Consider the following 27,489-nt stretch of genomic DNA (forward strand, 5'->3'; position numbering starts at 1 on the left):
TGGATAAGGATAAGAAAGGAAGTGTTTAAATGGACACAGACGGGAACGACTCCAGGCAGGCAGAAGGCCTGTAGGAAGCCGATGGCTTTGGGCTGTGGTTCAGGTTCCTCTTCCTGCTGCTGAATGGAGGAGAATTCCTCACATAACTCATCTTCATCATCACTCATCAGAGGACGCTGACTGTCTGAGTCTCTTGTCACTGATCTCAGACCTGTCTCAGAGGGGTCACTTAGTCCTTAAAAAGAGACCAACAGATGAGAACACTCTTTTACATCTAGTTTAATATTACAGGGGCCCCTTTGTGGGATCAACGCAAAAACATTTTTCTACAGTCCCCGCCACCAAGAATAAAACATTGTATACATTGTTTTTGACCAATGTCAAAAACTTGTATTTGAATAAATAAGGTTGTTACAACACCAAAATATTAAATACCAGTGAAATTTCATTATTCTCCATTCCAATTTCAACACAATAGCAAAAGCGATTAGCTAAGCTAATATAAAGTTAAAAAATATTAAAGACAAATAAACAGTCAGAAATAAAATAAGAACAAATAAACAAATAAGTCAATAGCACAAATAAATACAACAGAACAAAGATACAAATTAAATAAACAGTGCTTTAAGTTTTTCAGGTAGGTATTATGCAGTTATGAAATACTACATAAATTGAATAAAAAGTTAATGAATAAAGAATGTGTATCCGTCTAATTTGGCTAGCTTTTAAGTGATATTGATAGTGTTTGAGAGAGTTGATTTAGTATGATAAACATTTGAATATGAATGAACGACTTGTGACGTTATCGTGTCTAATCAGACCGACACAGACATTTGCATGACTTTAATGTGAAAGATTTTTTTATGGATCTAATCTCTTTTCCATCACATTGCAAAAACACCAATAAGATGTGTGCTTTTGTTCACATGCCCAGAGCTGCTATTGTTACATACAAGATACAACCATGGGGTGCGTCTTAATCAGCTCCCAAGATCGTGTAAGATCGAAAAATAAATTATGATAAATACTTAATTATAAATGGTAGCAAGATTATGTTCACTACCTATCTATCAATGTTTGTTTATGCTCAAATGTAATTAAATAACTGTTATAATATAATTAAATAACATCTTTCACATGTCAATGTGTATTGAGTTGGCTTGCGCAATTTATGTTTCACGCATCAGAATTTCCATTAAGAGAACATACTGAGCATCGATGCTCCCTGGTTTTCACAACTGTAAATACAAAATCTGAAAGGCTATTTGAAAACATGTAAACACAGTGTGACTTCCTTTCATCTCTGTGACAAATGCTTTGTGTGCCCGAGTAACCGAGGTAACCAGTGAATTTGCACTTTCATTCAGTTTGACTAACATTTTTTTGCACATGCGAAATATTTTTATAAATGTGAAATGGCCTTAAAGAAGTAGTTCACTTCAGAATTATAATATCCTGATCATTTACTCAACCCCATGTCATCAAAAGATGTTCATGTCTTTCTTTCTTCCGAGGAAAAAATAAATAAAGATTTTTGAGGAAAACATTCCAGGATTTTTCTCCATATAGTGGGCTTCAACGGGGTCCAAATTGCAGTTTAAATGCAGCTACACCATCAGTTCCCAACAGGGGGGTCTCGACCCACAAGGGGGCCTCAGCGAGCTCTTTGGGGGGGTCGCGTCATATTTTGAAAAGTGTTGAACAGTGAGCATTAAAACAGCAGTCCGTAATGTTTTTTGTGTTCAAAATTGACTAAATTCATATAATCAGCGAGTATATCATGAATCCATTTTCCAAACCGTGTTTTTGTCTTATCCTGAGTCACTATGGCACACCTATAATAAGTGTTTATATTGGGACTATTTTACACTAGTTCGGGTCGTACTGCTGCGGTGTAGCCCAGTGCCTGCGTGACTCGTCATAATGACGCAATCCTCACACTGATTGATAAAGCCTCACAAATAACATTCAAGTATTGAGGCCCCAACCACCAGTCATTTTGTAATAGCCTATATTAATTCTTTTTTTCCTACACACCAGTTTGAATACTGATATTTGTTATTGCATTTCAAATAGGGCCAGTTAATAGGCTACTCCTAGGCTTAAGTTTTTAAATTACAAACAACCTAGGCCTACTGATGTTTTTTTATAGTATTTTCAATATTATACTACGCTATTATTTGTGCATAAACATATCTGGTTATAGGAATACACATACTGTTTGTTTAAAAACAAAACATTTTGTCATCCTTGCTGCAAGCTTACAAGAGCGATAATATCATTAAATGTGAAGGGGGTCTCAGACAAAAAAGGTTGGGAACCACTGCTCTACACGATACCAGCCAAGGAATAAGGGTCTTATTTAGCCAAACCATCTGTCATTTTCAAAAAAAAAAAAAAGCATTTAGATACTTTTTTAACCAGAAATGCTACTCTTGCACATTCCACGGCTTCACGCATTACGTAATCACGTTGGAAAGGTCAGGCGGTAACCTGACTTAAGTTGAAAATGTAGGGTAGGGCAAAAAACGTAGGGTAAGGCGAAAAACATCTCATTTTCTCCTCCAACTTCAAAATGGTCTGACATTGTTGTTTTACCTTTACCTTTTTTTGTAAAGGGCAAATTAGTCTTTGCACGTTCGCTTTGTAAACACTATGTCTGTACTTCCGCCTACGTTACGCGTGACCTTTCAACATGATTACGAAATGTGTGGCGCATCACAGCTAGTGCAAGACGCGCATTTGTGGTTAAAAAGTATATAAATGTTTTTTTTTAGAAAATGACCAATGGTTTGTCTAGATAAGACACGTATTCCTCGGCTGGGATCGTGTGGAGTCTGGACTTTCAGACCGCTGGTTCCCGTTGAAGTCCACTATATGGAGAAAAATCCAGGAATGTTTTCCTCAAAACCCTTTATTTCTTTTCGACTGAAGAAAGAAAGAATATCTTGGATGACGTGGGGGTGAATAAATTGTCAGGAAATTATAATTCTGAAGTGAACTAATCCTTTAATTGTACATGGATGTAAGAAATAAAAGAGCCATTGATAAACTGAAACACTGAGAAGCAAAGAATCGGCAGCATCCATAATGAACTTACCAATTTCTTTTGGGGATGTGAGCAGGGCAAAAAACACCACCACACCACCCGCAAACTGCACCACTGATGTCACGAGGAAAGCATACTGAAACACACATACACACATTTAAAAACACACTTATCAAGACTATATTGTTTGTATACAGAGCTAATGATCCCCTCCTCTAAGCATAACCCTCACACAAACATTTATGAATTTTAATATAATAAAATATAATATAATATAGATTAACTTTCACAGAAATCTTTTAGCATTTTGACATTTACATTAAGATGTTATTTAGCATGTTTACTAAGCTGTTTTCCTCATGGGAACATTAATTGATGTGATCTAAAATGAAGTAATGTGCTGTGCTCTAACCTCATAGCCGTACTTCAGGACACTGGAGGCAAGAAACGCACCCAGAATATTCCCTACGGATGCACATGCACTCCACAGTCCAAACACAAAGCCTCGGCTGGCAGACAGAAGATACAAATGTAGAAGCAAAATTACTGCCATAAGGAAACATACTTTTACATGTCTGTGAATTCCTTGAAATCAAAACATACAGTTTCTCTCGAAGAAAAACGTACACACATAAGGTATGTTGGTGAAACAAATGTTTGATCATGTGTTCCCACCACGTGTCCAAGAATGCCATGTCATGTGACGACATATCATGGTGTAATTACGGGTGCACATGCACAATGCCAATTTTGTTTAGATATTGGGTGTATATTTTTTTTGTGCACCTGCATCAGTTGTTAATGTGTAATGTGTATCATCTGTTAGTATAAATACTCTATATCATGACTATATTCATAATCATAATTTGACAGATAATTGAATTTTGCAACTACACCAGGGTTGGCACATGCTATCTTCATTGTTTTAGCACCCAATTTACTACATAAATTCCACAAAACAGCTAAAAGTGCATTTAATAAGCCTAAGAAAGGAGGCAAGTTTGCACTGACATAAAAACACACAGCACAGTGTCATTTCAACACATTTAGCATCTAATTAAACTAGATAAAGGATAAGTTGCAGATATTTTTGCATAAAAATTCTGCATGAAAGTCTGAAGTCTGACAATTTGTTTTTAAATAATCTGGAATCATGTGCGTGTATTACAGGACGAGGTGAAATACTGACACCTACCCAGATTTCCCAAACCAGTTGCCCATGATGGCGACCACACAGGGCCAAACTGTAGATTGCAGCAGTCCATTCATCACCCACAAAACGCAATAAAAGTACACATTATAAAAGTGAAGCCATTCTGTCAAAGTGCCAAAAATAAATTCCTAAAGAGAAGAGAGGGTGAATGTAATTAAATAAAGTATTTTTGTTCCCTTTCATAGGTTCGCTCGACACTGTGTCAGTAGCTGACGTTATGGGAACACCAACCAGGTGTGAGTGACGATTTTCTCTTAGGCTGATGGTGATAGAGTTGCACTCTGAAGCACCGCATCATCAGTGCTTTAAAGGGACATGTGCGTGCCATCACTTCACAGATTGTTCTTCTTAAAGAAGGTTTATCTGCCCAGGCTTCATGACAGCTTTTGGATTATTATTTGGATAATAGACTCTCGCTTGTCCTGGCGATAGTTAGTTAATTGGCTGATTACGCTTCGTCCTTTCTGGGCGTTCCACGTTTTGGATGATAGCAGTTCAACTGTGCTTGCTTATTTCGATTCTCTACCCAAGATTCTGCAAAGAATCTCCCTCAATTAATGTATTTGTTTACCAGGAATTCCATTGTAAAATATGATTTTAAATATGAATATTAAAAAAAAGTTGGAAATGTGGACTAACGACTTCAACAAAAGCATTTACCATTTATAAGTTGTTGTTCCAAATCAATTCCACCATGGAGAAAATTGTGGAAATGTTACCTCCCGAATCCAACCGTTGCACTATTGGCGCATTGATTCTATATCAATTCAAGCAATTGTCCCACCTGGGGGATGTTTCCAGGGCACCAGCTACTATTCAGGGAACAAGGGCTCCAAACGTAACCAAGAGGTTTTCTTAGCTTTATACTTAATGCATTCAGCTCAACTTAATAAAATATTAGATTAAATCACAATTAAATATTTGAATTTATTCACAGCTCTAATTACAGAATACCAACCGTGATTGCTGATCCACATAAACCGAATGACAGAACATAGCGGAGGTTGAACCGATCGCCCATCACCCCGCTGATATACAAACCCTGAAAAAAAAACCAAACAAATCACTGTCACCGAGGGGCAATTGCCCTCCTCTTAAAGACAAGGAGTTATTACATTAATTCCAAAGCCTATATGCACTCACCTAAATGATTATTAGGAACACCATACTAATACTGTGTTTGACCCCCTTTCACCTTCAGAACTGCCTTAATTCTACGTGGCATTGATTCAACAAGGTGCTGAAAGCATTCTTTAGAAATGTTGGCCCATATTGATAGGATAGCATCTTGCAGTTGATGGAGATTTGTGGGATGCACATCCAGGGCACGAAGCCCCCGTTCGACCACATCCCAAAGATGCTCTATTGGGTTGAGATCTGGTGACTGTGGGGGCCATTTTAGTACAGTGATCTCATTGTCATGTTCAAAAAAACAATTTGAGATGATTCGAGCTCTGTGACATGGTGCATTATCCTGCTGGAAGTAGCCATCAGAGGATGGACATGGTCAGAAACAATGCTCAGGTAGGCCGTGGCATTTAAACGATGCCCAATTGGCACAAAGGGGCCTAAAGTGTGCCAAGAAAACATCCCCCACACCATTACGCCACCACCACCAGCCTGCTTAGTGGTAAGAAGGCATGATGGATCCATGTTCTCATCCTGTTTACGCCAAATTCTGACTCTACCATCTGAATGTCTTAACAGAAATCGAGACTTATCAGACCAGGCAACATTTTTCCAGTCTTCAACTGTCCAATTTTGGTGAGCTCTTGCAAATTGTAGCCTCTTTTTCCTATTTGTAGTGGAGAAGAGTGGTACCCGGTGGGGTCTTCTGCTGTTGTAGCCCCTCCGCCTCAAGGCTGTGCGTGTTGTGGCTTCACAAATGCTTTGCTGCATACCTCGGTTGTAACGAGTGGTTATTTCAGTCAAAGTTGCTCTTCTATCAGCTTGAATCAGTCGGCCCATTCTCCTCTGACCTCTAGCATCAACAAGGCATTTTGGCCCACAGGACTGCCGCATACTGGATGCTTTTCCCTTTTCACACCATTCTTTGTAAACCCTAGAAATGGTTGTGCGTGAAGATCCCAGTAACTGAGCAGATTGTGAAATACTCAGACCGGCCCGTCTGGCACCAACAACCATGCCACGCTAAAAATTGCTTAAATCACCTTTCTTTCCCATTCTGACATTCAGTTTGGAGTTCAGGAGATTGTCTTGACCAGGACCACACCCCTAAATGCATTGAAGCAACTGCCATGTGATTGGTTGATTAGATAATTGTATTAATGAGAAATTGAACAGGTGTTCCTAATAATCCTTTAGGTGAGTATATATATATATATTTTTTTATTATTATTATTATTTATGATGATGGCATAAAATGAGAAAATAACTAATGGTAACATTTCATATACCATTGAAACATAATAAAATAAAAATATTTAGAATCTGCACGTAGAGCACGTTTAAAAAAAAACGTAACGTAACTTCAGTGAGTTGAGGCGGTCGCGGGCAGACCGATAAATTTATACATAAGATAAATTGAACTATAAAAGATAAAAAAAAGATTAATTATGGCTGACGATGCAGGTCATGCAAAAAAGAAGACTAATTATTTTAACGAGGAGTGGGAGACAGAATTCCTCTTCACTAATGTTAAAGATAAAGCTGTATGCCTCATCTGTGGAGCACGCATTGCGGTTGCCAATGGTCTATGGCAGGGGTCTCCAACACGTCGCTCGTGGCCTGATTGGAGGTAGCTCACCAAGGGGGCGTTCACATATTGCATCTTTTGCGCGCTCAAGTTCGTAATTTCAAATGTAGGAAGGTCATAATTGAAGCGACGCACTCATTTTTTCCATGCGCAGCAAGAGGAAAAATCCATTAGCTACTAAAACTTCTTTGTCATTGTGGAGAGCGCAGTGCATGGTTGCATAGCAATGACAGACGCCACGGGGAAATCGGACCGAATTTGAATATTTATAATGAAAGATAAGCTAATGTGCATTGTGAACGTCAGTAATTTATCTTTTTTGACTCATTCTTTTTATAAAAATGATTTAAAGGCTGAAATATGCAAGCTTTTTATAAATCTTTTTTTGTGAAAACTTTATTTGAACGTGTAGGCTACATGTTAGTAGATAACATGTCGCAAGACACTCCTTTAAAATCTGACCATTATTTTTAATGTTATTATTTTGTTTATGTAAACAAAAAGTGCAAATGAATTCTAATTATATTTGTTATTTGCTAGTTTTCGACATAAACCTTGGTGAATTGATTTTATTGTGTAGTATTAGTATTTTTTCATTTTGGTCACTATAATCATGAAATGAAATTCTCAGGCCAATTCATCTCTAGTTAAGATGCACTATAAAATCAACTATAATTATGTGTTTTTATAGTATAATATGCAAAGTACAATTTTCTTTAAAAAAAAATATTCTCTGATTCTGTTCTTTTCTCTGACATTTAAGGGTGACATATATAGGCCTACAAAAACTCTTTTAGGTCTAAAACACTTTAGATAGTTGTTAATATGAGAGTTATGAGACATTATTTAAGAGATTTAAGTATTGTATTAGCCTACACGAGTAGCTCTCGGCCACTATCTTTTTAAAAAAAGTAGCTCTCAAATGAAAAAAGGTTGGAGACCCCTGCATTAGTCTATTAAATAATGATGCCAAATTATTTGCTTTAATCTTTGCCAAAAGACTGAAAAAAGGATTAAAAAAATATTATAGATGAGGAATAGACTGGATTTATTCAAGGAAGGCACATTAATAATAATATTTGACTGGTACTTTATGATAGGCTACAATGACGTTGTTTTAGATGATAGTTTTATCTTATTTATTGATTTTCACAAGGCCTTAGATACCATAGAACACAACTTTTTATTTAAAGCAATTTAATTTTGGGGTTTGGCAGTTACTTTCAAAAAGCTATCAAAACCTTATACAAAAGATATACTAATTAGTTCTGTAAAATTAGCAACAAAGACATCCTATACAAAAATAAATCTATCCTTTTTGATTACTGGTTAGAAAATAATATTATATTAGTTAGTCAGCTTTTAAACATATGACATATAGAGGCATATGACATATAGAGATTTTTTCGAATAAATTTAAAATACCAGTTAGACCTAAAGATTTTGCTGTTGTAATGAATGCAAACCCCTGGAAAGTATTGATCCTTCTGAGAAATACATCACAGAAGGAAGATCTACATTTTATAGATATCATGCGTAAAATAATTCTGGGTAATACAAATATTTTACAAAATAGAGTCTCAAATAACTACATTAGAATTATAAATATACTTAATGATATTGTTTATCCCCCAGCACGCCTTTTCTGGTCATCTGTGTTTAAAGATGTAAATTAGCGTAATGCTTGGCGAGCAGTGGATACATTTTACATTAATAACAGAGTAAAAGAAGTCTCTTTTAAAATAATCCATAGAATATATCGAGTAAAACATGTGCTGTAACGCTTTAAATTAGATATTGATTACTCTTGTAATTTCTGTAAAAGTGAAAAAGGAAACTATTTTTCATTTATTTTTTCATTGCATACATAAAAAATATTTTGGATTGATGTGGAGCATTTAATTAATGAAAAATTGAACATTGATTTGCAGCTGTGTGGATTTGACAATGATACACTTCAAAGATCATGGGGATTGAGAAAGATAACTTTATACAATTGTTAATATTAATTAATTCATAAAAATAAATGGTCTGACTTCATAACCTAACTTTTCTTTCTTTAAAATGATTTCAAGTTTTGTGTAATTGCACAAGTAAAAACGCAATTAAAGCATATAGCATTTCTTTTGTTTGTTATATTTTTGTTCTTTATTTTACCTTTATATTTTTACTTTGAAATCTTATGTCTCATTGTATTGTTCTTGTTCATGGTATTAATAAAACAAATTAAAATCAAAAATTAAATAAATTCATATTCATATTCATTCATATATATTTTTATTTCATTCTTTTGAAAAAGAAATGAAAAGGAGCAAAAAGAAGATAAACTTATATTATCTGCCCCTTATCAACATAAGTCAAATTACAATTCCAAAAAGGTACGCTTACAACACACGTCTACTTTGCAGCACCAGTATGCAAAGTCATAAATCAAATATCACATTTCCCTGCTAAATAGATGCATTATATTTTCCTATTAGTAATGTTTTTACACTCTTCTTAAAAACAAAAAACGATATAGAAGTTTTAATTTCACTATTTAGATTGTTCCACAGACTGACACCTTGTATTGAGACACATCTTTCCTTTAATTTTGTTCTAAACTCGGGTTTCTGAAAGACTTCAGTTCCTCTTAAATTAAATTCACTAACTCTCTTGATGAATCTATTTTGCAATTTATCAGGTAATATTTTCAGATAAGCCTTATACATTATTTTTAGAAGACTATATTCTAATAAGTCATTGAATTTTAAAGTTTTTAACTGTATAAATATTGGAACTGTATAAATAAAACGGGAACATGAAAGGAATATTCTAAAAGCAACTCATGTAAACACCTTAATCAGAATACTGTCTTATTCAGAATAAGGTCAATAATTAGATTACTGCTGTCCAAGTAAACATACTGAGTGACTCACTCAATAAGACAGACTTATCTGAATATTTCAGAAAATTGAGATATAATTTTTTGTCAATAACACACGACCCATTCAATAGTTCAATATGGTGCACCAGCAGCATTATTTGTTCATAACAAAACCTGCCTGCTGCACCTATTCCTGTTTAACTTACCACAGCATAAGAGAAGAGAAAGATTGAGTCCAGAGCACCCAAAAACAAAGTGGCCTCCCCCACATCAGCAAACAGTTTGTTATCCTCCCATGTCTACAAAAGTAAAAAAATAAAATAAAAAAAAAGTAGCATTATTATTATATATAAATATTAAAAACTTAAAAGTCTGCATTGGACTTCAGTGCTTTGTACAACTATATAGCAAGTTGTGAAAATGTTTATTGTATTTTTGCCAAACCGAAAGAATAAAGTGTGTACTGACTTAATGCTTGACCATTTGTTGCCCTTTCACAGACTTAATGATTCATCGCCTTTTTCACAAAGGTATTCATGTGAAATATAATATTGATATAGTAGTGTAAGGGATTCCAAAAGACAAGCATCAATTCAGTGTTGTGAGGAAAAATTCAGTTTTTCTCTCATCCCTACCTGGCAGAGCACATTTTCCCCAAAGCACGCAGTGAAGTTAACAGATAAGACATGGATTTTGAATAAGATGTTAAACCATGACAAATGTGTAAGACCTTATACAGTTTATGTGCACGTATTACACTAATGGCTGCAATCTACTTCTCGAAAGTTTTTGTTTCTTCTGAGTTTCTGTTTTAATATTTTTTTAATATTTTTAATTGAATTAAGATTAACATTTTCGAGTAATCAGTAACTCTTATTTTTGTTGTTTTTTCGACAATAAAAATGACTGGAAATGCTCTTTACTAACATCATTATCTATCAGGCTAGGGAAAATGTTGCTCCTCTATATAGAAAGAAATCATTTGAAAAAAATGGGAAATGAAACAAGAAAGAGAAATTGGGAAGTATGTATTATATGCGTACCACTCCAGGAGACAAAGTTACAGCACTGCCATTCTGCTGCAATCCTGACGGTGTCCATTGTGCTGAGATGCTCACTTTCACATTACTAAAAGTCTTACGTGACGAGTGAAGCAGGACATAGCTGGATAGAGAGTGGAGAGAATAGACAGTATGAATGGAGATGAGCACATGTATTATGCAAGCTCATTAACACAATGTCCTTCATTTAAATGGGTCAACACATACACTGTAACTCCTCAATGTTTTTCATTTCTGCATGATTATACATGAATCATCAGACTTTTCAAAACCACATGAAACCAGCATTAATACAAAGCATGCATTTCTAAGAACTTGCCACATGCGTTTTAAACTAGATTTTCCTTCTTTTTAAAACATTTTCCATTTCTTTATCGTGAACACTCTTATAGTTCCTTGCAAAAGCATTCATACCCTTTCACTCTTTTCACATTTTGTCATGTTGCACCAATAATGACAAGGCAAAAACCACATTACATTGCATAAGTAATCAAAGCCTTTCTCGTGGCACTTATTTTGTCCAGTTAACTGGTGACAAATTTAATTAGTTGACATGATTTGGAAAAACACATACCTGCCGATACAAGTCACAGCTGAAAAATCATTACAGAGCAAAAACCATGAGGTCAAAGGGACTACCTGCACAGTTCAGAAACAGATTTGGGAAAGACTACAACAATTTTTTTAGGTAAAGGGTTCACATGAGCACAGGCGGGCTCAATAATTCTTAAATGGAAGAGGTTTGAAACAACCATGGCAGCATTTCCCAAAAACATTGTGAGCTAAGGTGATGATCATAGAGACCATTTTTATCACATATCTGGTCTTTAACTTGCCAATATGGGGTGTAGATTGATGTGAGAAAAAAAATGGAGCATTTTAGGTTTTTTAACATTACAAAATGTGGGGGGAAAAATGAAAGAGAATAAATACTTTGGCAAGTCACTGTACATCACTGTCCCATAAACTCAGTTGAGTGTGAGTGAAAAATGTTTATTGTGATGTTGATAAATTATAGCCAATCACTGCTAGATTTCTGCATAACAGTTACTGTACATTAATTATATATATAGGTCATAATTCTGTCAACCTGGCTAAAAATTTTGATTTACAAATTTCTGGTTCTGGTCAAAGAAATACATAAGGAAGTCATTATAATAAAATCCATGGATGAATATTTATTGTGTGTGTGGGGGGGGGTTTGGGGTGCCTTTAGAAAAATGTCAGCATCATTATTTTTAAGCAGTTTAATCAGTTGACTTTAGCAATCCTTTGTTGCATTACACGGCAATGGTGAGTCCAAAAATGCATTTTCCCACCTCAAGTTTGCGTGCTTATAACTCCAAAAACATAAAATATATCTTAACATTTTATAGATTCTGGTTCTTAACAAACTCAAGATCCTTCGATTCAGATCTAGAAATATGGGTATCTCAGTGGTGCTCCATGAGATAATTGTTCAATTGTAGTAATTGTACACATTTTCACATGCTCCACATACAGCACTCCATTTACAAACGGTTGAATTTTACCAATTTTTAATGTGGTAATTTTGCACGCAAAAAATACTTTTTGAATATCTGAATAAGAACAACGTTGAAACTAGAAATGCACCTTCATTTATTCACATAAAAAACAATAATGTCAATATCTTGATTTTTGAATCTATACATTGTCTATACATTGTATAAACAAGGAAAACGTTTAGCTGGTGCAATACCTTCATTTCATTTTTGGATTACATGTATATCGAACGAGCTCTGGAAGGTATACCGGTAAATTATCCCTTGAATGTCTTTTCGTTTGGGGTGATATCAGTGATTATGTTAAATATGCTCCTCAGCAGTGGATACTACTAAGTCTATGTGCACATTTTATAACAAGACGAAACAATCAAGGTGAGGCAAATATTGCTTTATTGAATACACATGTGTTGGGAGAGAAACCACACTGTCCTGTTTGCCATGAAACTCCCTCATTAAAGGTTACTAGCCGACCTACCAATATCTGTGTAAAAATAAAATGATGATGATGATGCCATCTTTCTAAAGTCATTTTCATCCTCATATTTGGCTCCAAATCTGAAAATTGTAATTTTGATGCCCTTGTGGGGTACTCAGTAAATATTGATCCATGGAATTTAATATTTTGGCTTTTGTCACTATTTTTATTTGTATTTCTTCACCAAAAATATTAACAAAATCATTTTAGTCAGGTATGTTTCTGAAATTTGGTTGATTTGACATGGCATAACATTTTAAGTAATCAGAACACAGCTAGTTAAATGACATACAGCACACAGAACTGCACAATTAAACAGTGCCTAACACATGCCAGCAAACCATTCATGTAAAGCAGGTCTGTTCATCCACTACATATCCAGGGACCCCCACACAGACTTTCGGCCAACGCAGGTAGAACATTTTATATTAATATCAAAGAAAAGCTAGATACTCTCAGTAACGCAGGCAGAAACTGATCACCATAATAAGAAAAGACCAGAAGGTGGTAGGAACAGGACAGCATAACGTTACCTGAGGAAGGTGAGAAGGAAGGCTAGCAGTTGATGATAGGTGTAGAGGGGCCACATTATGAGGGTCTGGATCAAAAGGAGGAGGAAGAGAAGGGGCTGTAGTCTTCAGGACACTCTATCGACCATCTACAAACACTAACGTTACACACCACATCACTGTCAAATCTATACATCGACAGATTGATAGATCAATCGGCGCTCTCACTGTTACACTTTAATGCTTGACTGTAACGTTAGCTTATCAAGATAAATATTTACAGCCTTCCACAGATACACTAATAGTGACTACTAGATATAAAGTTATACACTCACCAATAATCATTTGCTGTAAATAAATCTCTGACTGGAAGATATTATCGTCATTGTTTTAAAATGCAACGTAAACGCGTTCATAGGTTCAATCCCAATCGTAAACACGGACGTCATCCGGAAGTTGCACGTTTCAAAATAAAAGTCAGTTTATTATGGGTCGGAGTACGCAGTGATGTTCTTATTATTATGGGGAGATACCAACCGCCTTTTTTCTTTTTATTACTGCTCTCTTACAACTTTATATTACAACAAAAGCAATAGCAACAATAATTATTATTAATTAAAGTTAACAATAATAATACAAAAAAGAATAGTTAAATGGACCATTTAACAATAGCAAACTCCATAACGTTAACTCACAGAAAGATTTACACATCCAATAAAGTGAAAAGTTTGTAGGCTGTGCAATAGTACAAGTTTTTTTTTTTTTTTTTTTTTTTTGCTAACAAAATTTGAAACCGTAATCATGTGTCCTTATGTTTTATCTTATTTAACAAAGTAATAGATTTCAAGTTTGAAAACTTATGTTTATGAATATATAATCTAAATAGAAAAATAATTAAGTTTATTATAAAGCAGCCACTCCTGCTTCGAAATATCCAAAAATAAGACTAGAATTTATCATTTAATGAATGTTTATTGGCAAAAGTCTGAGATATTGACTGGAAATGGTAGACCATCCGGGTACCTTGCACTGTAAAAAAAAAAAAAATCCTAATTTTACAGAAAATAACTGATTTTTTTACATTCATTTTCTTTCATTTTAAATTGTATTCAAAACTCTGTAAAATTACAAATAATATCATATAGCATTTTTTCTGTTTACAGTTTTTCGAAAAACTGTAACATTAAAGTAAAATATCCTAGATTAAATAAACTAAAAAACACTGTTATTTTACAGGTATTTCCTGAATTATCATGATTATATACCTTCATTGTAAAAAATGGTAAATGGTAAAAAAAATTGTCAAATGACTGGCAGCTACGGCTGCCAAACAAAAACCGTAAAATTAAAGTAAAATATTATAATTTAAATAACCAAAAAAAAAGACTTATTTCACAGGTATTTCCTGAATTATTACGATCAAATACCTTCATTGTAAAAAAATATTTTAAAAAGGGTCAAATGACTGGCAGCTACAGCTGCCAAGCAAAAACCATAAAACTTTAACAGAAACTTGAAGACACCATGATGGAGATCATTGTTTGCTTTAGTTTGGCTCTTGACCCTTGAATTGTTGACATTATTTTTTTCCTGGCTGCTTTAACTGTGTTTTTGATACACATTTGTTATGGCAATAAATGCAGGAGAAAATGTGTATATAGAGATAATTACATTTTATATAGAGAGTATGATTAATGTCACAATTTTTCACATGATGATATTGTGGCATAGTATTATGACATTCTGAAATTAATAATATATATATATATATATATATATATATATATAATACAGAAACAGTTTTGAGGGGTTTTTTTTGAAGTATCATCAAGTCATAGACATCAAGTCAACATATGAATCTCAACAATGGTGACTATCAACAAATTCTTTTTGACTTTAGTAGCTTGTTTTGTGACGAGTTCAGAGTTGATCTAAATTTTTTTCATTGTCACCATCATCACCACGATATATAGGCTGATTCTTGATGTCTGTGGGAGTCTATATGATCCTGTCAAAAAAATGTCAGTATAATGACTTAATAAAATCTTTCAGAGTATCACAGCACTGCAAGATTTTCTGCAGCAGTATTGGCATGCAAAATTAACAACTAATAGTTAAAGACTTCAGGTGGTAGCAATAAATGAGGCCACTACATGATGATTATCGGGACCAAATTGACTCTGATCTGAGTTTCTCTTTGATTTCTACCATAACAATTATGTATCAGAGACAAACAGATAAAGCAGCCAGAGAAAAACTAATGTTAAAAAATAAAGGGTCAAGAGCCCAGCTAAAGCAAACACTGATCATCAAAATGGTGACATCAAACTTTATTATTTAAAAAAACAAAAACATCAACTTCTAAACCTCTGTTAATTCTCAATAAGAATGTTAGTATGAAAGAAATAAAGTCCGGATTGTAATAAGTGAGGAATAAAATGAGGATTTCTGTATTATCTGTTTTGTGTGTCAGCATTGAGCTGAAGAGTAGAGCCTGTGCTTTAGTCAAAAATGAGCAGAGAAACACTGGCAGTTAAATAAAGCAACATGCAGCACAACATCAGTGACTGTGTAGTTGTAGTATAAGTCGCAGTAAATCATGCATTTAGTTCACTGCAAGAGATTCACTTTATACAGTGAATGTTTGTTAGTGAAAATTCAGGAAATATGTGTGAAATAATTGTTTCTGTTAAAAGTTTAATGAAGATTTTTGTAAAAGTATTTTGCACTTTATTTAAATTAGGATATTTTACATTCATTCTATGTTTTTTGTATAACAGCCATTTCGTTTTTTATGGGGGGGGGGGGGGGGGGGTTCAGTGGAGGTGTTTGATCGTAATAATGCAGGAAATAGCTGTAAAATAATGTTTTTCTGTAAAACATTTAAGGAAAATTTCTGTAAAAGTGTTTTGCACTTTATTTAAATTAGGATATTTTACTTTATTTTTACGGTTTTTGTTTGGCAGCCGTTGCTGACTGTAAAAAATAAAACCTTAAAACGGTCCGTGTGGGGATACTCATTTCAACTCTTATTGAACCATAAGAGGTTTTAATTCAAGGTGCTCAAAGCGATGTCACGCATTTTTTTTAGGCCAAATTTTTTTTTCGTCACATACAACAAACATCTCACTATCCGCTAGCTGCCTGTCCCCTGAACACACTGTAAAAAAACAGGGTCTCTGCAGACACCCCAGGCTCCACAAATGGCAACAAAAACTTACCCGCACCACGAAACATAACTGTTCCAGCCAATAACCGATAATAAGGGTTTGGGGGTGCGGTTTGGGGGGTTAGTGCGCGGATGAGGAGGAGGGAGGGTCTAGCTAGCCTTCGTTTTGTTTGACAATACTTTAAACGTCAACAAGAAGTGATGTCACCCAACATCGTGACATCAACATAAAGAGCACCTTTAAGAGCTTTTGGGATTAATTAAAAACCTTGCAGGAGAGCACTTGGAAAAACAAACAAACATCTTTCCAAAGTTGCAGAGTATACCTGCATGACCAAAATAAACAAAAAAGAGTTTCCATGACATTCTGTCAAAATAAGCATTTAGTGTCAAAATCAGATCTGAATTTTGTCTTTACATTTTTTGACAGGATTACCTGTTGATCTCGTAAAACCACCATGTTTATACTTTTTGATGAGCTCTATGCGAAGGCAGACTGGCTTCTGGCACCTGGACTGATGGACTGTCTAGAATTAAAGGCAGTTCAGCTGGCATTAGAAAGCCTCCTCCCACATCTTCATCATCACCATGTTCTTGTTCGAACAGAGAATACAGCAGTGGTGGCTAACATAAATCATAACAACGGCGTGCGCTTGCTGCACAAACTGGCGAGGAGCATCCTTATGTGGGCCAAACGGAATCTCCTCTCTATTTGGGCAATGCACCTCCCAGGCCACTTGAATTGCAGAGCAGACTTACTGTCAAGAGGGGGAGTAGTCCATGGGGACTGAAGCCTGCATCCCAGGACAGTAACCATGATGTGGGACATATTTGGGAATGCGGAGGTGGATCTCTTTGCCTTGGTGGAGACCAGCCACACACTACCTGCTTTACTTCTTGCTACCACAGTCCCCTCTGGGAGTGAACACGTTAGCTCACTGCTGGCGGAGGGGCCGCAAGTACCCATATCCTCTGCCAAAACGGGTACCCCTTGGTGATACAAAAAATCAGGGAAGAGCACCCAAATGCTAGTAGCACCCAAATGGCCCAACCAACAATGGTTTCCGGAGCTGATGGAATTATCGGTGGCAACCCCATGGATAATCCTATTGAGGAGAGACCTCCTGTCCCAGGCACGGGCACAATACGGCACCCCAGCCCGGAGCTGTAGAGCCTGCATGTGTGGCCGGTCAGCGGAGCTCGTTAGCGATGCAAGATTTGCCACAACTTGAACTAAACACAATCAAAGAGGCACCAGCCCCTTCTACGATGCGCTTGTATACCCTAAAGGGTGAGTGTTTGAGAAGTAGTGTAAAGAGGGAGATGATGACTGCCAACTGTCTCGTTTATGTGGCCTACAACTTGGTCGCTGAATTGTCCCAAAAAAAAAAAACTGACGGCGTCCGACTAGAGCAAGCCAACGGTGCGGAACACACCAGAAAAACTACCCAGATAGCTTACCTATCCAGGCCTCATCTGGCCCAATTTATGGCACATTAGGTGCATTTCTGGCAGTGGCAAAGGTCATATGGGCTGTATCTGGCCAACACACATCAAGCCAGTTTTAGTGGGTTGTTGCTTGCTGTGTGTGGCTCAGATGTGGCTCATATGACCTTTGTCACTGCCAGAACTGAGCCATATGTGACATAGTTGGCCCAGATGAGGCCCGGATATGTATGCTATTCCCAGCCATACTCAGGTTGAGTCATCGCCGTCATTCCATACGGTATTTGGGCCAGAATAATGTGGGAGATGTGGGCCACAACTGGGCCAGATGTTATTAGCTACGCTCAAAAAAGGGCCACGTTGGCCGCCGGCGCGAGTAAAGCCAGGGACACACTTAGTCAGGCCGTTTTTGAGTGTCGGCCGTTGTTTTTTTTTGGCTGATTGAGCATGTAGAATCGGTGTTGGGACGTCTGTGAGAGAGAACTCTAATCTCTGAACTCTGGCTGTTCAGTTTAGCAAACGAGTCAGTGCACAACAATAAAGAACAAAATTGATGAAAGCGAGCAAAGAAGTCATGACACAGACAGTATGCTGTTCTAATTTTACCTCATCTTACCTGAGCACTCCACTGTGCGAATATTTTCATAATAACATGAATGGAGTGGAATAAAGAACGTGATCAGCATTATTGATACTCAAAACGGTAAGCGCGCTGCTTTGTTTATGGTTTGTATACCTGCAGTCTAAGTTTCGCTTTCCCTTTTTGAATGACGAATTAAGAAGAATATATACGTCTGTATTTGAGTAGCATGTGCCACTGAATGTTTTGTAATACCACTGCTATTGTATGTCATTTATCATGCAAAGTCGCAAACTGCCCATTATAGTAAAGATTCAAAATAAATCATGGGTCTCTATGAATAATGCATAAACAGTTGCATCCGTTACTGTAAACCTTTATTTTTGCACAATGCTGCACAGGTGTACGCCGGTACAGTAGGTGTCAGTATAAGTAAGTGTAACACTTCGCCAGCGCAAGCTCCTTCCAAGAACAGTGAAAAATAATAACTTCTTGAATATCATTTGTTAGGCTACGTTTTTAAAAAGGATTACATGCTGAGATACTAACAATATTCTTTATTTATACAAGTGCAAAAAACTGCACAGTACTTTTTGGTCACGCAGGACCTTCCTCAGAGTAGCTTTCATATTTCAAAAATAATTTTTTGGAAAAATAATCCATTTTTAATTTACAAATTAAGTCTACGATGTAATGAATCATATGTTTGTCAGCAATGTATTGCATATCATTCTGCAGTTAAGTGCAAATGTTACATAATCTACATACTCTGGGAGACAGCAGCAGGTGTCAATATTGCAGGAGCCACAACATAAAAAAGAGACATGTCCGTTTTAGTGGTACATGACAATTGATAGTGGCATGTGTCACTAAAACTTGTGATGTGCCAAAAGATTGCATCATGTGCCACTTGCGAAACAATTCACTTTATGCTGTGAAACATATAATTTATTACTTCACTGAGTTAATGTGTACAAAAAAAAGGATTTTATTTATTATACATAGTTCCATACAATTTATTTTTAAAATATTAAAGCCCTAATTGAGAATCAGGCACTGGCCAGTGTTACACTTCGGTCTACTTATACTGACACGTGCGTCGGTCCAGCAACATGCAAAAATAAAGGTTTACAGTAAAGGATGCGACTGTTAATGCGTTATTCGTGACCAATGATAGATTTATTTTGTGTCTTTTGGAACGACTGAGACAATCAGACACATAACTATGTTACATTAGTGCTGCATTTGACACTATCGACCACAACATTATTTTAAATAGACTCGAAAATTATGTTGGCATTAGTGGAATTGCACTAGCATGATTTAAATCATGTTATAAATCTTGCCGTTATTAGTTTGTAGCAGTAAATGAAGAGATGTCTTATTGATCAAAAGTTCAGTATGGCGTACAACAAGGCCGTACAACAATACTAGGACCGTTGCTGTTCACGCTTTACATGCTACCCTTAGGAGATATTGTTAGGAAGCATGGCATTAGTTTTCACTGTTATGCTGATGATACTCAGCTCTATATTTCTTCACACCCTAATTAAACTTACCAATCCACAAAATTAACGGAATGCATAGCGGATATAAAAAATTCCTACTACTTAATTCTGAAAAAACAGAGATTCTAATTATTGGACAAAAAACGTCCTCACGTAATAACCTAGAATACGTATCTAGTATCTGTAAAACTAAATTTTCTCATCTTAAAAATATATCTAAATTACGTCATATCCTCTCAATGAAAAATGCAGAACAATTGGTTCACGCATTCATGATATCAAGACTAGATTATTGTAATGCTCTACTGGGTGGTTGCCCTGCACGTTTAATACATAAACAACAGCTGGTCCAAAATGCAGCCGCTAGAGTTCTTACCAGAACTAGGAAGTATGACCATATTAGCCCGGTTCTGTCAACACTGCAATGGCTCCCTATTAAACATCGTATACATTTTAAAATATTGCTGATTACTTAAAAAGCACTAAATGGTTTAGCTCCCCAGTACTTGAGTAAACTTGAGTTTAGCTCCCCAGTACTACTCCTTCACGTCTATTGCGATCTCAAATTTCTGGCCAGTTGATAATACCTAAAATATCAAAATCGACTGCTGGCGGTAGATCCTTTGCCTATTTAGCACCAAAACTTTGGAACAATCTTCCTAACATTGTCCGGGAAGCAGACACAGTCTGTCAGTTCAAATCTAGACTAAAAACACATCTCTTTGGCTTAGCATACACATAACACATTACAGACTTCTATAATTCAATGTTAGGCTGCATAGTTTAGATCAGCCGGAACCAGGAACACTTCCCATAAATCCTGATGTACTTTGTACATCATAAGAATGGCCTACGCTAATATTAGTCTCTCTAATTAGTCTCTTTATCCTGAGGTTTACCCCGAGATTTAGATCTGATACACGCCTGGACACGATGACAACGCAGTCCTGAAGTGTCAACTAGTCTCTCCCTTGGGAAGGCCTCCTTTCCTTTACCTTTGTACTGATAAAACGTTGTCGGGATAATTCCGATTCACAAGGCTGCATGGAAGCGTGGAAGCGATAAAAAATAAATTCTCAGAGCCACCAGCCACTGTTTTATGAAAATGAGCGGCTGGATCGCATTAAATGTTTTCTGTTAGAATGGTGTCGTGTTAGCACGTTAATAACTAATGATCGCTGCGACGGAAGTGAATCAATCAAATCTAACTCTAGCTAGACAATAACTTTATTCTAGAGCTGCTGTAAAGCCAAACAATCTCTGTTACTTTAATTTCCTATTATCACCGTAAAGCTGCTTTGAAACAATCCATATTGTTAAAAGTGCTATAAAAATGAAGGTGACATGACTTGACATTTAACAAATAAGCTTCAAAGCCCACTCTTAGGAATGAAACATCCCCCCAAAAGAGACAAGAGAGCAGGAAAGGTTTCAGTAGCCATGGTGACGATCAGATAAGATGTCTTTATTTCTGTGAAGAATGTGGTCATATGGTCAAGACCTAGGCCATAGGGAAGACCTACAGACCTTAAAACAGACTTTCCTGCATTCGTTTATCGACGAACTGATCTATTATAATGATCTACTATAATTTTTTTGATAATGTGCATTTTACAATAGAATTAATGGTCGTTGTAACCTCACCTATACCATGTTTGGTCTCTATAAATTGGTACTTTGAAGATCGAAATGATCGTGTATATGATATGTTGATAGCTGCACCACATATTAGTATTACAAGAATCTTTCATAGTTTCTTCATCAGCAACCAATCCAGCTGCACATGGAAATGAGCAGGCTTGAAACTAAATATCCATAAATCACCAACAGAGGAATTTTCTAATAATTTTTCTAATATTTTTTTTATCTTAATGGCGATTTGGATTTTTTTTTCTAATTATAATGACAGACACCACCATTTGGTAAGCTGTGTTTAAATACGTATGGCAATCTGTGGCAAACGTATGGCAATCTGTGTTTAAAAGGAAAATTGGCAAAAGGTTCAGGGAGTCTATAGGCAGACTTCCCACACGATCGCTGTGTGTAGTTTTCGTTGCCAGGTAAATATTTCTACAATTCCTCGATTCCTGAATTGTTGTTATTATATATGATTGACCAATGATTTTATTCTATGAATTGGATTTTGAATTATGGTTTTATTACCTGGTCAATAAATTGTAAATATTTGATTTTATTCTGACTGACTCTGAAATAGTTTTCCCGTGTAGATTAAACGGATTCGTATATTACCGCAAGTCTGCGTCAGATTAAGGACGACTAATATTTGGCACTAATTCAAGTGTACTTGGTTTTGCAAAGACTAGATGTGAATTTCCGTTTAGGACAGCAAAAGTACTGCTTGACCAACCTAAATTTGAGCATGTCTTTCCTCGGTTTTAAGTTAATGCTACTTTAGATAAGTGTACGTGGGAAGCCACAACATGGTCAATCCAAAGCTATTATAAGAGAAGTAATGTTGGTCGACTTATATCTGTAGTAATGGCCATACCTCTGCCTGAAGTAAACGTGACTTTAAATTCAAATGTATGCAAAACCACGGGGGCTATACAAAAGTATCTTTGACTGTGTAAGCTTGAAGGCGACCATCAGGTATATAAGCAATTACCTCTGTTTAGTGACCAAAAACTGACGAGCTTGTGATTGTGAGAACCGCGTTAAACAGAAGGCGTGAGGACCTCAAAGCGACATAGTTTTATAATATGAACAGGTAAAATATAAATAAAGAGTTCAAAAGAATAATCTGACATGTGGATGACGTATTGATGATTGTACAAGTGGCGTATCGTCTAGGAATTTGAGTGAAAGATTGTTATTTTGACTCAATGTAGCTGATCTGGTGGGGAACAATATGCTATTGAGAATGAGGAGATGTCGTCACGACACAGCGCCCCGCCCCCTGGAGACAGCTTTCCGCCATTTTGGGAGGACACCCGCTAGCAACGCTTATTGTTTATATTGGTAGTAGAGGAGGTTGTCGCAGTGTTAGAATGCCTGGAAAACACTGCTGTGTAAAAAACTGCTCCAGTGTCTCACACGATCGTCGTGGGAACTGTAGCAACCATTTGTTACATTTTTTTCGTTTCCCTAAATGGAAAAAGCATGAAGGAGAGCATGTCTCCGATGTGACAAAGAGACGTCGGATTTCTTGGGTTGCAGCTGTTAGAAGAAAGGACATTACTTTCGACCGCATCTCCGACTCGATGAGAGTGTGTTCTATGCATTTTCATTCGGGTAAGTTTCCTAAAAATGCTTTAAATGTGTTTATGTTCAGCTTTTAAAGTCATGAAGTTAACCTGACGTTATTGCCTAGCCTGCTAACGTTAGCTAACTAAGTTACAGTGCTAAGCAAAAGTGATACATCCATGCTAAATTTGACTAAAAAGAGGAATAAAAATCATATTTTGTAAATTGATCTTATTGCTTTAATTAAAAAAAAATAGTAAAAATCACTCTACCTAGAGATTGGCATGGGGTAGTTTCCATAAGATTATCTCTCAATGCAAATCCAACCAGCTATTAGGCTAACTGAAATAAAACCATTATCAAGGTTTGGTACTAAGGGTGTGTGATGATGTGGGGCTATTTTAATCCCAAAGGCCAAGGGTACTTTATCAGGATGCATATTATCCTGGATCCATAAAATAACTGGCCTTTAAAAATCTGCCTGCCTCTATGGGAATTTAACATGGGGTGTCCTGACTTATGCACCCTGTATATAAAGGAAGAACATTAATTTATTTACGATACATTATTCATTCACAAAGAAAGTTGGTGTCTGAAAGGTTGGATTTTTTTTAAATTAAGGCATTTAGATAAATTTCCAAAAGATGCCATTTTTTTATTCCTCTTTTTAGTCAACTTTAGCATGGGTCTATTCACTTATGCTTAGCACTGTATCTATCAAACTGTTGTTTCTTTGAAAATACTTGGACAGCCATCAATGTTGTTGTTTTTAACAAAACTAGTTTTCATGACATTATGCTTGCGTGTCGGTGAAATGTGCTCGCAGTAATGTGTTTGCCCCACACAGTGGTTCTCTACAATAACTTTCCCCACTTTGGATGCATCACAAAGATGCATATTCCCTCATGTCCTTAGCCTTTTTTCTGCAAGATGTCTTAATCAAATCAAATTTCTTAATCAAATTATTCTGTTCTAGGTAAACCATCATATGAGATGTTGGAGAACCACCCTGACTGGAAACCATCTTTGCGGTTAGGCCACAGTGATGTTAAGCAAACATATGAAGCAAGATTTCTGCGACAAGTAAATCGCAGGACCCGGCACCAGGAGCAGCCACCATCCCCAGCACAGCACCAGGAGCAGCCACCATCCCCAGCACAGCACCAGGAGCAGCCACCATCCCCAGCACAGCAACAGGAGCAGCCACCATCCCCAGCACAGCACCAGGAGCAGCCACCATCCCCAGCACAGCACCAGGAGCAGCCACCATCCCCAGCACAGCACCAGGAGCAGCCACCATCCCCAGCACAGCAACAGGAGCAGCCACCATCCCCAGCACAGCAACAGGAGCAGCCACCATCCCCAGCACAGCAACAGGAGCAAGTGCCACCGCTGGCGCAGCACAAGGAGCCGCCATCCCCGGCACAGGAATGTGCACTCTGCTCATCTAGACAGGATGTTATTAACAGTCTTTTGGAGGAAAATAGAAAGCTGAAGGAGGAACTTGAAGAGTACCAGATGAATGAGAACTTTCTGAGTGGTGATGATAACAGAGTGAAGTACTACACGGGACTTCCGACCTATGTAATGTTTCAGACACTTCTGTTCAGTCTCATGCCATATCTGCCTCAAGGTAGTTTGAAGAAGCTCTCACCCTTCCAGCTTGTCCTGATGACTCTTATGCGCCTTAGACTGGACCTGCCAATACAACATCTCGGCCATCTGTTTCGGGTGCACAGGACAACAGCCAGTGATGCCTTTCACCACACTCTTAGTGTGATGTATGCACGGCTGTCTCCTTTGGTGTACTGGCCATGCAGAGAAAGTTTATTGACCAGTATGCCACACCAGTTTGTGGAATCGTTCGGAAAACATGTGGCTGCAATTGTGGACTGTTTTGAGGTTTTTATTGAAAAACCCTCAAATGTACTTGCAAGGGCACAGACTTTTTCTCAGTATAAACATGCATACACAATGAAATATCTGATTGTGATTACACCCCAGGGTGTAATTTCTTTCATATCCGAAGGGTGGGGTGGGCGCGCTAGTGACAAACACATTACAGAGCAGAGTGGTTTCCTCAACAAACTGTTGCCAGGTGACATTGTGCTGGCAGATAGAGGATTTAATATCAGGGAAAGTGTGGGTATGATGTGTGCTGAGGTTAAGGTACCTACTTTCACAAGGGGTCGTGCACAGCTGGAGGCAAAAGATGTGGAGGAGACTAGGGCCATAGCACATCTCAGGATTCATGTGGAGAGGGTGATTGGTGTTGTGCGGAACAAATTTAAATTCCTACACTCAACGGTACCTGTGAACATGCTTCTCAAATGTGAAGGTGAAAACAATGGCGTTGGACAAGATTGTCACTGTTTGCTGTGCCTTGGTAAATATATGCAAAAGTGTTGTCTGAGTGCAGACTTTTTGTTTAAAATAAAGTGTAATCTAATCTACTATGAAATTAATGTAAATATGAAATAAACTCTTTAAACACCTTTATATGACTTAACAGTATTTATTGAGAACTGACAATGAACAGTGTATTAATGTTTTCACAATATGCTCTAAATAAATAACAATAAAAAGTGCATTAATGTAAACAATAAAAAGTGTATTAATGTAAACAATAAAAAAATGCAATGTAAACAATAACAAACAAAAATCTCAATGTAAACAATGTCAATGATAAAAAAACACAAAAAAGTGCATTAATGTAAACAATAAAAAGTGCGTTAATGTAAACAATAAAAAGTGCGTTAATGTAAACAATAAAAAGTGCGTTAATGTAATGTGCATCAAACACTATTCAGCACAAGAAGGGCAAAACCAAGGAGTATCAGCAGAAGGGGTGTCCACAAGCCCCACACAATGGAAGTGAAACCATTGTACTGTACAGTTCTCGTTGTCACATGCCACCATTTGACCTTTCTCGGGTCCAGCACAGAGACACCACACTGACTTATTTCTCTTAGGTGCTTTGTCTTTTTTGGCAGGCTGCTTTCTTGGCGTCTTTATGCGCACTTCCAGTGGCTGTTGTTGCTTTAGCACACTGGGGCCAAACAATGCTTGGGAGGTAGGTGGTACTGTGTAATATTGCATCACGAGTTCAGGGAGAGCCACCTTCAGGAAGAACTCCTGTGCCTTCAGAAGCCGTGCCTTCCAAAAAAAGGTGTCTGGAGATATGCGTAGAATCACACAGTCCTTCAGTGTCCATACTACAAAGTCACAGTATGCACTGTCGGTTACAAAAAGTTGAGTCTGGACCTGGCTGTAGTACTGGTGGTTCTTCTTGAGGTGCACCTGACCATCAACCACATGCAGGCAGAAATTGCGGTCATCTGATGAACATGCATCAAGGACTATGTAGTCCTTGTACTTAGCTGGGCATTTTATTTCAATGCAGCCCTTTCCGCAACAGGTGCAACTCACAATGGCATCTGGTGATGCTCCTACTTGTGGGAAGGCTGGGTTGACAAAAACCCCACAAGTTTGCACTTGTTGATTTCTGTGCTGGTCTTTTGTTTGGTTGATGTATGCCAGCCTCGCTGTCTCCTCCTGTTTGATACCCCAACTGGTGGCTGCTGTTCCTGGCCCGCGCGTAGGGTAACAAACCCTCTTTATGGTGGAGAGAGCTGGTGAGCTGATGTCTGTTGCATAGACACTGTGCATTGAGGAGGCCGTGATTCTGCCTGCCCTTGCTGCAAACCAAAGTGACGAGGTGTGCTGTCCCCTCGTCCTTCTCTCAATCTGCACTGCCTGTTCCTCTGACACATCAGCGACGTTTCTTATGGCTTGGCAGTGCTTCTGCAGTGCTGACAGGTCACTCCTATCAAAGCTAGTGCCACAAACATTTGCCAGAGACTGTAAGCTTCTGATGGGCAGAATAGGGTCTCGAAATTCCTCACAGTATTCTGGTAGCACACTCAAAATGGCTGATCTTGAGCCTGTGTTATGGAGATCCCTGTAGAATGTTTCCAGCTCTTCCGGTGTTGGTGTGGGTGTTTTTTTTGTTGTTTTGGTTGAACGTGTTCTCAACGCAGGACTGTTGTGGGTCTCACCATCAATGCGTCTGTTTAGAGACTTGCGTGTGGCAGCAGCAGATGTGAAGTCAATGCTGTGGCCAACCTCTGGATGGACTTTGTCAATGCTGCTTGGCAGCATCCAGTA

The 27,489-nt window shown here is 37.2% G+C and overlaps 1 protein-coding gene and 1 pseudogene across 2 annotated transcripts in view; one reads left to right on the forward strand and one right to left on the reverse strand.

Annotated features, from left to right (window-relative positions):
• slc37a3 (solute carrier family 37 member 3) overlaps nucleotides 1-13,875 on the reverse strand; it is a 28,315-nt gene extending 14,440 nt beyond the window's left edge. The window contains exons 1-9 of one of the 2 annotated variants that reach the window (XM_077233890.1): nucleotides 13,751-13,875; nucleotides 13,440-13,573; nucleotides 10,888-11,008; nucleotides 10,051-10,143; nucleotides 5,221-5,304; nucleotides 4,245-4,390; nucleotides 3,462-3,558; nucleotides 3,101-3,185; nucleotides 42-235 (exon numbers count right to left, since the gene is read on the reverse strand). In XM_077233890.1, coding sequence (XP_077090005.1) covers nucleotides 42-235; nucleotides 3,101-3,185; nucleotides 3,462-3,558; nucleotides 4,245-4,390; nucleotides 5,221-5,304; nucleotides 10,051-10,143; nucleotides 10,888-11,008; nucleotides 13,440-13,495 — 876 coding nt within the window. In that variant the 5' untranslated portion in view covers nucleotides 13,496-13,573; nucleotides 13,751-13,875. The remainder of the gene's footprint in view (nucleotides 1-41; nucleotides 236-3,100; nucleotides 3,186-3,461; nucleotides 3,559-4,244; nucleotides 4,391-5,220; nucleotides 5,305-10,050; nucleotides 10,144-10,887; nucleotides 11,009-13,439; nucleotides 13,574-13,750) is intronic. The other variant, XM_077233891.1, reaches the window with a different exon arrangement.
• A 9,456-nt stretch (nucleotides 13,876-23,331) lies between these two features.
• LOC143741506 (uncharacterized) lies at nucleotides 23,332-25,813 on the forward strand (annotated as a pseudogene).
• The last annotated feature ends 1,676 nt before the right edge of the window (nucleotides 25,814-27,489 follow it).

The sequence above is a fragment of the Siphateles boraxobius genome, unplaced genomic scaffold, assembly GCF_051911475.1.
Source record: "Siphateles boraxobius isolate OS27281-9 unplaced genomic scaffold, OSU_SipBor_1 19, whole genome shotgun sequence".
Taxonomy (NCBI): Eukaryota; Metazoa; Chordata; class Actinopteri; order Cypriniformes; family Leuciscidae; genus Siphateles; species Siphateles boraxobius.